Source organism: Hemitrygon akajei, chromosome 2 (assembly GCF_048418815.1).
Source record: "Hemitrygon akajei chromosome 2, sHemAka1.3, whole genome shotgun sequence".
In the NCBI taxonomy this organism is placed as follows: Eukaryota; Metazoa; Chordata; class Chondrichthyes; order Myliobatiformes; family Dasyatidae; genus Hemitrygon; species Hemitrygon akajei.
In genome coordinates this window covers 165,474,748-165,488,518 of record NC_133125.1, presented here as the reverse complement: position 1 = coordinate 165,488,518, position 13,771 = coordinate 165,474,748, and the positions used below count along the sequence as shown (strand labels likewise).

Below are 13,771 nucleotides of genomic sequence, written 5' to 3'. Positions count from 1 at the left end.
AGGGGTGCCTCCCCCTGTCTGTCACTCCTGTCTTCCGGCAACTTAGGCTCCTCTGCTCCCAGCATCTTCTCAGTTAATCTCCTTTTCCATTCCTCGGACATTCCAGCCAATTTGGGGATTCCTGTCACTCTAGCTACACCTCCAGGACGTAACATGAGAGGTTTAGACTGGGTGTACCACACATTTCCTCGTTTCTGCTCATCATTCTGGTTAGGAGGAACTTGTATCTTCTCAAAAGCAGCTCTGAACACAGGGTGAATGGACAAGGTTTTCAAAAAGTTCTCTCCATTTCTCTCCTTGCATGCTCCCCCAAGCCTTCTCACAACAGCAGTATTTGTTCCCACAAGAATGGAAGCTTCACCAGCACTGGTGTGTCAGTAGTCTCAGTTACTCCAACATCTGCTTCTGAAAACTTCAAAGACCGGTAACCCCATCGTTTGGGTACTCATCAGTACCGAGCCCCCAAATCTCAAGGGCACTGAGTGGCATCAATGGTAAATGCATCAAATACCTGTTGTAAAAGGATCTATAAAGCAAAGTAACTTGAGAACTTGTGTCAAGTATGGCTCTAGCATAAGCACCTTCAATCTGTATGGATACATCAGAGCTTGTTCCCACTAAACATTCAGGAATAGTGTTTTGTATATAGTATTTCCATTGTTACACTGATAGGAATGTATCCTCTCTGAAACGTCAGCCCGTTCCTTTACTGGGTCCCTCTGTAGTTTTACTTCATTTGCTTTCTGTTTGGTTAACTGCTGATTTCCTTTCCAAAGATTTTCCTGCCTTTCACACTCCCACTTGAAGTGCCTATCTTTTCCACAATTATAACAGAAAATACTGGTCATTTCCCCGGTTAAAGGACCCCACTCAGCAGCAGCCCTCGGCTCGGTGCGTCCCACTAGCGGCTTCCTTTCGACCTTGTCGGCTCCCACCAAAAAGACCTTGACCCACAGCAGTGTCCATCACAAAAATCTCTCCGCACAGCTTTCTCTAGAACCTTCTCCCAATTCCACCACCCTGACTGGCTGACACAGTTGAATAACGTAGCCTCTTATCTTTAGCTCAAACACAAACTTGCTAAAAGCAGAACAGACTGTTCTTACAGAACTGCCAAAATAAAATAATACCTACAGCAATTCTAACCAGGGTGTTACATAAAAGATGTGCTGGCATTGGGGAGGGACAGAGGAGGTTCTGAAGAATGATGCTGGGAATAAAAGGGTGAGCATATGGGTTGTGCTTGATGACTCTGGGCCTATACTCGCTGCAGTTTAGTTGAATGAGGAGAGATCTCATTGAAACGTATCAAGTATTGATAGGCCTATAGTGCCTGTAAAATGTATTCACCTCTCTTGGAAGTTTTCATGCTTTATTTATGAATCACAGTGGATTTAATTTGGCTTTTTTGTCACTGATCCACTGAAAACACTTTTTCATGGCAAAGTGAAAAATTTCTACAAATTGTTCTAAATTTATTATAACTATCAAACACAAACCCTTCAAGTCAGTGTTTAGTAGATAGACCTTTGGCAGCAATTACAGTCTTGGGTCTGTGTGGATAGGTCTCTATCTGCTTTGCAGATCTGGATTCTGCAATTTTTCCCCATTCTTCTTTACAAAACTACTCATGCTCTGTCAGATTGCATGGGAATCATGAGTGAACAGCCCTTCTCAAGTCCAGCCACACATTTTCAATTGGATTGAGGTCTGCACACTTGGCCACTCCAGGACATGAACTTTGTTGTTCTTAAGCTGTGTAGCTTTGACTTTATGCTTTTGGGGTCATTGTCTTGCTGGAAAAGAAATCTTCTCCCAAGTCGCAGTTCCTCCAGGATTTCTCTGTATTTTGCTGCATTCATTTTACTCTCTACCTTCACAAGCCTTCCAGGGCCTGCTGCAGTGAAGTATTCCCACAGCATTTAGTCTGATGGCCAAAAGCTCAATTTTCATTTCATCAGACCATAGAGCCTTCTTCCAGCTGACTTCAGAGACTCCCACATGCCTTCTGGCAAACTCAAGGGGAGATTTCATGTGAGTTTTTTTTCCCCCCACAGTGTCTTTCTCTTTGCCACTCTCCCATAAAGCTGTGACTGGTGAAGCACCTGGGCAACAGTTGTATGTGTAGTTTCTCCCATCTCAGCCACTGAAGCTTGTAACTCCTCCAGAGGTGTCATTGGTTTCTTGGTGCCCTCCCTTACTCTGGCCCCTTCTTGCACGGTCACTCAGTTTTTGAGGACTGCCTGCTCTAAGCAGATTGACAGCTGTCCCATATTCTTTCCATTTCTTGATGATTGACTTAACTGTACTCCAAGGGATATTCAGTGACTTGGAAATGTTCTTGTGCTTTTCAATAACCTTTTCCTGGAATTGCTTGGAGTGTTCTTTTGTCTTCATGGTGCTGTTTTTACCAGGATTCTGACTCATCAGCAGTTGGACCTTCCAGATATAGGTGTATTTTTACTACAGTCAATTGAGATACCTTGGCTGCACCAGAGATGATTTGGTGTGTCATATTAAAGGGAGTGAATACTTATGTAAACAGTTATTTTGTGTTTTGTATTTGTAGTTAATTTAGATCACTTTGTAGAGATCTGTTTTCACTTTGACAACAAACTGTCTTTTTCTGTTGATCAGTGTCACAAAAGACAAATTAAATCTGCTATAACTGCCCTGCTGAAGGGCCTCGGCCTGAAATGTCAACTGTAATTTTTCCATAGATGCTGTCTGGCCTGCTGAGTTCCACCAGCATTTTGTGTGTGTTGCTTGGATTTTCAGCATCTGCAGATTTTCTCTTGTTCGTGATTAAATCCACTGTGATTCAATGTTGTTAAACAATAAAACATGAAAACTTTCAAGGGTGGTGAATACTTTTTATAGGCACCATACATAGAGTGGCTGTAGAGAGGATGTTTCCTCTAGTGGGGGAGTCTAGGACCAGAGGGCACAGCCTTGGAATAGGGGATGTCCATTTAGAAGAGAAATGAGGAGGAATTTCTTTAGCCACAGTGTGGTGAATCTGTGGAATTCGTTGTCACAGACAGCTGTGGAAGCCAAATCAATGGGTATATTTAAAGCAGAAGTTTCTTGATTAGACAGGGTGTCAAATGTTAACGGGGGAGAATGAGGTTGAGAGGGATAATAAATCAGCCATAATGGCTGAGTAGACTGGATAGGCCGAATGGCCTGTTGCTGCTCATATGTCTTATGGTCTAAGGTGTAACAGAGGAGACCACTGGTCCACAGAAAGAAGTAGAGTCGATGGTTAGAATGGTTCTCCCAGGGTAAAAATATCAAATATTAGAGGACAACTTCGGTTTACAGAACTTTTTTTTACATGTGCCTAAGACTTTTGCACAGTACTTTATATATTTCTGAGGGCACAGTTTTCCGCAGTTGACAACGTCTCTTATGGATCTGACACTGGCAGGCTGCCCCAAGCACATCCTTCGCTTGTTTGTTAACACAAATGCCGTATTGAATTGTGTGTTTCAACGTACATGTGATAAATAAATTCACCTGAATCTCAATCTCAATCCTGCTGTCTTAATCCTGAATTTCACCAAACCTTTAAAAGGAAGATAAACATAGGCACTGTTGGATTAGTGTCTAAATCAAGGGTTCCCAACCTTTTTATACCATTAAGCAAGGGGTCCGTGGACCCCTGGTCTAAATTGTCACTTTTTGCGTAGTTTAAATTTCTTTATGCTTGCTTATATCTATAATCAATCACCAGTTTGTAAATGTTCAGTGGATTTCTAGTAGTTTATTGTATAGTGGTTCTTTTTGTAGTTTCTTTGTCTGCAAGCCTGTGCCAGTGTAAGTCAGACTGTCCTTGTCTCATCAGCTGCTCTTGTCAACAGTTTTTTTTAACCTATCCTGTCTGAGCTGGCTTGTGGTATAAAGATAACGACCAGTCAAAGTCTTTGTTCTTCTGTGGTTCTCTTTGTTTTTTCTTTACTCTCTTCCTTGCAGTACAGTGAGTTAGTTACTGTTATTTCTTTGAAACCACCACCTTTTTCTTAACCCCTGCAGCTGGGCGGAGTCCTCTGTCCCGGGCCGGTGGAAGGCTGATGGGCCCCGTGGCTTCTGTTCTCGCCACAGGGCTTGAATGTCTTCAAGGCGAAGATCCTTCCTCTCCCCGGAATAAGTCCTTGGAGTTTCAATAGCTCTTGTTTTTTTATGGGTGGGGTTACTCATTTGCAGCTGGTTTTGGGACTGTCCATGGTGGAGTTATTCCTTTGTAATGAGTACTAATAATGCTGTGAGCTCAGTATTTACCCCTCATTCTTGACTTCCAAAGTACCGCCTGGACAATATCCTGTCCTGATGTAACAGCGGAGAAATTGGCCGTTAGAATTGTCTGAGTATGCACCACTATTCAGTGAGATGGCTGAGCTTGGATGTCCTTACGGCGTATGAGGCTTTTCTGCCCATCTAGGCTATGCCTTCCATCTCATCCTCTCTCCTTTATTTCCCCGTGAACCATTCTCTCTCATATACCCAGTAACACCCATTTGATTCTCCCCAGCACACGCTCACGAGGAGTATTTTACCACACTGTGTGCAATGTCTCTGCTTTCTTTTTTACAGTGGCTGCGATGAAGAGTAATCATAATCATGAAGCTTAGAAAACCAGAGGCTATGTGCTAGGGAAATTCTAGCCAGTCCCTAGAGTAGGTTACGTGGTCAGCTGAAGGGCCTAAATTTCCCTGGTCTAAACAAAGCTTCAATCAGCCAGGATCAGAAAGTCAAAAATAAAATGTTGGAAATTTCAATTTACAGCAGGAAATGCTGGAAGCACTGCAAGTCAGGCAAGATGAGAGAAGCAAACTTGATCTTTGTCTTCGATCTGAAATGTTAACCCTGTGTCTCTTCCCACAGAGGCTGCCTGACCCGTTCAGCACCTCCGACATTGTTTTTATTTCAGGCATCCAGACTGTTGCCCTGGTAACTGAGCAGCTGTTTGCTTTGCAGCTACTTGGTCGCTAAATCGTTTGGCCGTCGGATGCTGTACCCTGGTTCGGTGTCGCTGCTACAGAAAGCCATCATGCCCATGTTACTGCAGGGACAGGCTCGACTGATGGAAGAGGTAGGATTGATTCCTCCCAAGCTGTAGTTGAAACACAGGAATGGGATGGGTGCCGGTTAGATTCAGTATCAAAACCAAATTTATTGACACCGACATCAGTCATGAAACTTGTTGCTTTGTGGCAGCAGTGTCGTGCAGGTATAACAAATTGCGGTAAGATACAATAAAACTAAATGTTGCAAAGAGGGATAGTGAGGTAGTGCTCATGAGTTAAAGAGAGATTAGCTGGAATATCAAAACATACAGTGAAATGCATCATTTGTGTCAGATCTGCAAGGATTGTGCTGGGCAGACCACATGTCACACCCACAATTTAGTAACCCTAACGCCTTTTGGAACGTGGGAGGGAAGCGGAGCACCAGGAGGAAATCCACGTGGTTACTGGGAGAATGCACAATATCCTTACTGGCAGCAGTATGTGGGAGAAATCGGGCAGCAGCTGCCCTGTTTATGAGGGGGCGAGCGACCTGCTCGTGACATTTGTCTCCCCAGCTCGTGGCTGAGCTTGTCTTGTATTCATTTGCTTCTGCAGCACCAGGGTAAGCGAGCCAAGCTGATCTCCTGCGACGGGAACCAGATCGACACGGTGTTCTTGGACCGGAGGGCAGCAGGCACAGAGAATGGAAAGAAGCTGGTAAGGCAGATTCTGCCCCCCCCCCCCCCCCCGACACACAGAGCTGGTGTGAAGGGGGGGAGGTATGCAGCCAAATAAGCGAGGAAACCTTGCGTTCTTGGAAAGAGGGAGGAGTCCAGAGCAGCAGAGAAATTGGTGGGGTCGCAGGGAGAACATGGCAGCATCACACAGAGAGTGTGAGGTCAGATCGATCAGTAAGGGAGCAGCTCCAGCGCCATGCAGTTCCTTCGGATGACGCGGGTTTCTGGTGGCCACTAGGTACAATGTATACCTAGGACTTGGGAACAGGAGTGGAGTCTTCCATTCCATAGTGTCGATGTGATTGGTACCACAGCTCTGCCATCACGTCTGCCCGTGGTAACCTTTCACTGCATTGCTTGCTGGGCTTATTCTTTATCAGCTCTGAATTAGAATCCACAGACCCTCCTAACTTGTGACTGACTTCATCTTCCAAGATTAAATCCAGTGGAACCTCTTCTTTCACAGGGCTATTTACGAATTGTCACAAAACAAAATCTGCCTGTCAGTGTAAAATAATCCCCCATCTAAGCCCCTTGAACTAAGGAGCTGCTAGTTAACACAAGTTAAAATCCCCCACAACAATAACCGTTCAGTACTTACACCTGTCTGCCAAATTCAGAATCAGAATATGGTTTATTATCACACAAAATGCAGGCAGCATTCATAGAGAGGAAAAAACAGTCGAAAGGTCTGGGCCTGAAACATCGACTGCTTATTATTTTCCATAGACGCAGCCTGGCTTGCTGAGTTCTTCCAGCATTTTGTGTGTGTTTTTCTGGATTTCCAGCATCTGCAGAATCTCTTGACTTTATTATCATTTACGTAGGTCATGAAATTTATTGCTTTGTTCCAGTAGAATCATTATCAGAATCAGGTTTAATATCATCTTAAGACCATAAAATATAGCAGCAGATTTAGACCATTTGGCTCATCGTGACTGGTTAACCATTTAATCTTGGCTGATCCAGTTTTCCTCTCGCACCCAATCTCCTGCCTTCTCCCTGTATCCCTTCATGCCCTGACCACTCAAGAATCTATCAACCTCTTACTTAAATATACATAAGCAGTTGGTCTCCACGGTTGTCTGTGGCAAAGAATTCCACAGGTTCACCACCCTCTGGCTAAATAAATTCCTCCCCATTCCATTCTAAAAGGATGCCCCTCTATTCTGAGGCTGCGCCCTCTGGTCCGAGACTCTTCCCCATTGGAAACATTCTCTTCACATCTACTCTGACAAGGCCTTTCACCATTTGATAGGTTTCAGTGAGGTCACCCATCATTCTTCTGAATTCTAGTGAATATAAGCCTAGAGCCATGAAACTCTCTTCTTATGACAAGCCATTCAAACCTGGAATCATTTTTGTGAACCTCCTTCAAACCCTCTCCAGTTTCAGCTCATCCTTTCCAAGATAAAGCGCCCAAAACTGCTCACAATACTCCTGAGGCCTCATCTGTGCTTTATAAAGTCTCAGCATTATACCCTTACTTTTATATTCTAGTCCTCTTGAAATGAATGCTAACATTGCATTTGCCTTCCTCACCACAGACTCAACCTGCAAATTAACCTTTAGGGAATCATGCACGAGGAATGCCAGTTGTTTGCATATTTTCTCTCCATTTTGAAGATAGTCAGCCCTTTCATTTCTCCTACTAAAGAGCAAGAGCACGCACTTCCCGACACTGTGTATTAATCACCGGCATATGTCGTGAAATTTGTTGTAGTGAGGCAGCAGTACATTGCTACAGGTAATAATAAAAAAACTATAAATTACAGTAATATAAAGTTAAATAAGTAATGTAAAAAGAAAAAAAAGTAGTGATGTAGAGTTCAGGGGTTTAATGGCCGTTCAGAAATCTGATGACAGAGGGGAAGAAACTGTTCCAGAATCATTGACTGTGCGTTCAGGCTCTTGTACCTCCTCCCTATTTCTTGTACGGTACAAGACATAAAAAATTACTCTAAATTACAATATAAAAACAAGTAATGCATCTAAATTACAATATAACAATAAGTAATGCATCCTGTTCCTCTCTCTTCCATTCAGTGCTGGGGAGCCTGTGACTTAAACCAAGCAAAAACCCCATTTAAGAGGCACATGGATGGAAGAAAAATGGAGGGCTATGTAGGAGAAAAGGGTTAAATTGCTCCTTGAGTAGGTTAAAGGGTCAGCACATTGGGGCCAATGGGCCTGTACTGCATTGCTTGATGCTCTATGTTCTGTTGTGACAATATGGGGATCACTATAGTCTTTGAAGAGTAGGTCGATACAGTATAACTCCCCAGAGTGAGGTGAGGTACCCACAGATACCTATATCGGAATAGGCTTAGAATCTCCTTTTGAATTTAGAGCTTTGCAGATAGTGATCCCCATATTGTCACAACAGAACATAGAGCATCAAGCAATGCAGTACAGGCCCATTGGCCCCAAAGACAAGCTAACTTCCCTGTCTAATCTCTACGATGAGGTCCAGCTTCCAATATCCACTGCTTGAGAGGTGGGTATCCTACCAAAGGGAGGTGCTTTTAGCTAACAGAGTAGATTAAACACAGTTTATTTTATTTTTAGTGATTTATGTTTAAATTTAGAAAAACAGAGGATATCTGATTTATAAAAGATTTCTGAATTTCAAAAGGATTTTCGAATACAGGAAAAATTCTTATGAACTAAAAGAACATACTAATGTGTTGCAAATGAACAAATTGTCCATCGCAGAAACTGAAGGCTGAGGAGTGAATTTGCCGCCTTCTTTCTGTCATTCCTACCCTCCCTAATGTTTCCTAACACTTATACTGTTTTACCACTGGTTGAGGTTATTTACATGTGGCATTTTTCAGATACCTTTGCTGGGACAAAGTAATTCACATAGATTGTCTAAAAAGTTCTGGGGACAGTGATGCCAGACACCGAAAATTAATGCTGTGAGGGCTGACTTTCTGAATACACAAATATCCCAACTATTGATTGATCAGTTATACCTGTGACCATGTTTAATGTGACAAAATCAGTCTGGTCTGTAAGCTTCCTTGAACTCAGTCACAACGATGCAGATAACTTAGCCAGTGTTGTCTGTTTGATGCAGGCCAATGAACGTAACCCCATTGCCTTACATTAATTGAACATGGGGCTACAAAACCTCACTGTTTACTTGTTTGCAACAAGAAGCTGAGCAAGGAATATGGGCTAGAAATTTAACTACATCACAAACAGCTCTGGCCCTTTGGAAAGCTCATGCTGTTGTGCTAGAAAGCTGAGGTTAGTAATAAAACTCGCAAGCCCTGGAAAGTGGATGTCCATCACACTGTCCGAGACTTGTAGATAGGCACGTGAGCATAATAAAGCGATGGATATTATGTAGGCAGAAGCAATTAGGCATTTATAACCATATAACAATTACAGCACGGAAACAGGCCATCTCGGCCTTTCTAGTCCGTGCCTAATGCTTACTCTCACCTAATTTATTTACTAGTTTAATGAGTTTGGCACAATATAGTGGACTGAAGGTCTTTCCTTTGTGCTCTAATATTCTATGTTATATAAGTAAAAAGGGAAATGTGTAAGTATTTGAAAATTTGAAGTTACATTGGGAAAGCAGAAATGGGAGCCTCAGTATTCTTTCTGAGATCTGGCACTGGAGTAATAACCTCATTCGGACAAGGATTACTGGGTTTCTTTAACGGTCTCTGTTGAGGCTGCCCCTCGGTAACAAATGCGTTTCTTTCCAATGACAGGTAGTCTGCTGTGAGGGGAACGCTGGTTTCTATGAAGTCGGGTGTGTCAGCACTCCACTGGAAGGTAGGGCACGTTGCGCGATCAGTCCTGAGGAGAGCTGGCGGCACACATTGTACATTTCCTCGAATCTGTGGTTTTCTGTTTCACATGAAGTAGGTCGGACAGTAGCTTGTACATTATTGTGCTGAGTCTAGGCTTGAAAGCTTCATCCCCTGTCTCTGCACTGGTCCCCATCCCTTCTACACATAGTGAACCTAACCCTCTATCCGTGGTGTTTTAACTTACCAACCATGCCAACTGAAAACTAACTCCATCTACCCGCATGACTCCCTGTCTGTACACGTGCCTGTCTAAATGACTCTGAAACATACCTATTTTATCAGCTTGTTCCTGCTGGCGTGTTCTAGTCGCCTACCACTCTGCGTAAAAACTAACTTGCTTCACATTTGAACCTTTGAACTTTCTTCCCCTTGTTTTCAACCTATCCCCTAGCATTTGACATTTTCCCTTTGGCAGACAGATTGTCTCCCCTGTCTGTGCCTCACATAATTTGATATGCTTCTATCAAGTCTCTCCGCAGCCACTTAAACTCCAGGGAAACAAGACAAGTTTGTCCAAACTCCCCATAAAGCTCTTCCCCTCTTATTCTGAGCATCCAAGTGATCCTCTTCTGCACCCTCTCCAAAGCCTGGACAATTGCACAGCAACCTGAATCAGAATCAGGAGTAGGTTTAACATCACCAGCGTATGTTGTGAGATCTGTTGACTTTGTGGCAGCAGTACCTGCCATGCATAATAGTAGAGAGAAAACTGAATGTATAAAATGAAATAATTAAATAAGTAGTGCAGAAAAAAAAGTAGTGAGGTAGAGCTCATAGGTTCAATGTACATTCAGGAATAGGATGGAAGAGGGGAAGAAACTGTTCTTGAATCCTTGAGTGTGTGCTTTTAGGCTTCTGTACCTCCTCCTGATGGCTGCACTTCGCAGCCTTCACTCCAAATGTGACCTAACCAAGGTTTTATACAGCTGTAACTTTCATGTTCAGTGTTCTGACCAAGGAAGGCACGTCTTTACCACCCTGTCAATTTGTGCTGCCCCCTTCTGGGAGCTGTGGAGTTGCACCTTTAGACCAATGCTCCGAAGAGTCCTGCTATTTGGCCTTCCAAACATACAACAGCTCACATTTGTTCAGATTAAACTCCATCTGTTATCTCTCTGCTCACTTCTATATCCTGTTATACTGTATCCTGTGACAGCCTTCCGCACTACCCGCAACTTCAGCAGTATCTGTGTCATCTGCAAACTTACTGATGAGGTGAAATCTTGAATACAAGTTGCAAACAACGGAGGTGCTAGTGCTGCTCCTGGAGGAACCACTGGTCATAGATCTGACAAGGAAAGGAAACCCCTCTACTACTAACCCTTGTCTTGTGTGGCCAAGCCAATTTTGGGTCCAGTTACAGCTCCCAGCTAACTTAGTCTTCTCAACCAACCTACTCTGTAGGACATCGTGAATATTTTACCAAAATCTATATCGATGACATCCACTGACGTAACCACATCTTCATTATATCTTCAATAATCACGATGGAACCATTGAAATAGGACCTTGCCCTGCACAAAGCCAAGCTGGTATCCTTAGTAAGTCGATGCTTTTCCATACGCAAATAAATTGTATCTTGAAGTTCAAAGTTAAATTATTATCAAAGTACATATATTTCACCATGTACAACCCTGAGATTCGTTTTCTTGCAGGTATACTCATTAAATCCACAAAGCATAATAGAATCAATGAAGGACCACACCCAATGGGGTAGAGAACAAACTGTGCATATACAAAAGAAGAAAAAAATAATAATGATAAATAAATAAACAATAAATATTGAGAACATGAGATGAAGAGTCATTGAAAATGAGTCCATAGCTTTGGGACTCACCATTTGGTTCAATGGTGGGGCAAGTGAAGTTGAGTGAGGTTATCCCACCTGGTTCAAGAGCCTGATGGTTCAGGGGTAATAACTGCTCCTGAACCTGGTGGTTGTGGGTTGTACCTTTTTCCTGACAGTAGCAGTGAGAAGAAAACATGGCCTGGTTATTGGGGGTCCTTGATGATGGATGTTGCTTTCCTATAGATGTGTTTAGTGGTTGGGAGGGTTTTACCCACAATGGACTTGGTAAAGCCCTCCCCACCATTAGGCAAATCTACACGGAGCTCTTGCAGGGAAGCAAGATTCTATAAGAATCGTCTCCAGTAAGTTTTCTGGCACTGATGCAACAGGAGAAAATAGGACCTCAAATAGGCCTTTTGACCCCCTCAAGCCTACCCTATTTCTCAATATACCCCAGATCTCAACTCCTATGTGCCAGTTCCCACTAACCTGAATTCAGCTATCTTCTCTGTACCTCGTTATGATCTTTCACCATTTAGTCTCAGAATCAGGTTTAGTATCAGTGATGTTTCATGCCGAGACCCTTCAATATGGAGGTGGTGTTCATGAGTTCAGAAATTTGATGGCAGAAAGGAAGAGATGTTCCTAAAATGTTGAATGTGTGTTTCAGGCTCCTGTACCTCCTCTCTGATGGCAGTACTGTTTGCCTGCACTGCACTTTATTCTGTAGCTGTTACACTTTTTTCTGTATTGTTTTACCTTGTTCTACCTGAATGCATGTATAATAATCTATTGTCTGAATTTTTTATTTAATCTCGGTACACCTGACAGTAAGGAAACAATTCTAATTCCAGTGAAATACCCTTGGTGAGTTAACATCCACGATCCTCTGGAATAGAAAGTTCTGGAGTTCACTGCCCTATGCAGTCGATTTTGAATGACTACCCCTCTATCTCATAACTGTGTCCCCTTGTTCAAGATTCTCCCACGAGTGGAAACATCTTGATACTTGCTCTGTCCTTCTCCCTAAGGATCTCATATGTTTCCATAAGATCACTCATTTTCCTAAATTCCAAAGAATATAATTGTAATTTCACTCACTGTTTGTGATAGGACATGCCACTTATCCCAGAATGAGCTTATTAGAACATAAAGCAGAACAGTACAGGGCACTGTACAGGCCCTTTAGCCCATGATGTTGTGCTGACCTTTTAGTCTAATCTCAGATCAATCTAATCCTTCCTTCCTACAGAGCACCCTATTTTTCTATCGTCTCAAATCCAGTCTGTTCTTCCTCAATAAGGGACCTGCTAGTTATCGCCCTGCTACCTCGCTATCCCTAATTGCAGCCCACACTGCCCCCTAGTGCTGTATCATCAGAAAACATATGAAGGGTTTCGGCCCGAAACGTTGTTATTACCTCCTTCCATAGATGTTCCGGCCTGCTGAGTTCTGCCAGCATTTCGTGTTTTTTTTATACATTTCAAAGCACATTTATTATCAAAATAGACAGTTTACAACCTGAAGAACATAAGGAGTAGGAGTTGGCCATTTGGTCCGTCGAGCCTGCTCTGCCATTCAATAAGATCAGGATTGATCTGGGATGGACTCATCTCCATCTACCTGCCCTTTCCCCATAACCCTGTCCAACCTTGTCTTAAATATATTTACTGAGGTTGCCTCCAATGCTTCACTGGGCAGAGAATTCCATCAGGAATTCTACCGCCAGGACTTAAGAACTTTTTAAAAGCTATTATTAATGCTTTTTGAGATAGTGATTTAGATGCATATCATATTTTTTACTGAGTTAAGTATTGTATGTAATTAGTTTTGCTACAACAAGTGTATGGGACATTGGAAAAAAGTTGAATTTCCCCATGGGGATGAATAAAGTATCTATCTATCTATCTATCAGTTCACTACTCTAGGAAAAGCAGTTCTGAGATATATTACAAGCACAGGGTTTGTTTATCCACACTGTAAAGGAAAAATGACGGCGATCACGGAAAAGAGAGGCAGGGAGAGGGGCTGGTTGGGTAGCAGATTTAAAGAGCTGAATTAGTGATTGTGTCACTTGCATGCATCCTGTGCTCTGATTGATTGTGTGTGTGCGTGTGTGAGGGAGAGAGAGAGGGAAAGACTATCTGTTACTGACTTCCAGATGTTGTTGATCTTCACAGCTGGCTATTCGGTCCTCGGATGGAATCACCCCGGGTTTGCAGGCAGCACGGTGAGCGGGGGAACCGCAAGGAACTGTGATTAAAGAATTTAATAATGTCCCCCATTCCTTTCAAATCCTGACTCCTACACCTCCTCTTCTCCTACTCACCTCCCTCCCCAATCACCTTCTCTCTGTTCCCTTGCATTTTACTCTCCTCTACCTCACCCTCAACCTACTCCCTC

General features: G+C 43.0%; 1 protein-coding gene across 1 annotated transcript in view; it reads left to right on the top strand.

Moving 5' to 3' along the window:
- Window positions 1-13,771, top strand: part of abhd16a (abhydrolase domain containing 16A, phospholipase) — a 123,776-nt gene that overhangs the window by 64,868 nt on the left and 45,137 nt on the right. The window contains exons 8-11 of the mRNA XM_073031621.1: window positions 4,978-5,092; window positions 5,625-5,726; window positions 9,478-9,541; window positions 13,549-13,598. Coding sequence (XP_072887722.1) covers window positions 4,978-5,092; window positions 5,625-5,726; window positions 9,478-9,541; window positions 13,549-13,598 — 331 coding nt within the window. The remainder of the gene's footprint in view (window positions 1-4,977; window positions 5,093-5,624; window positions 5,727-9,477; window positions 9,542-13,548; window positions 13,599-13,771) is intronic.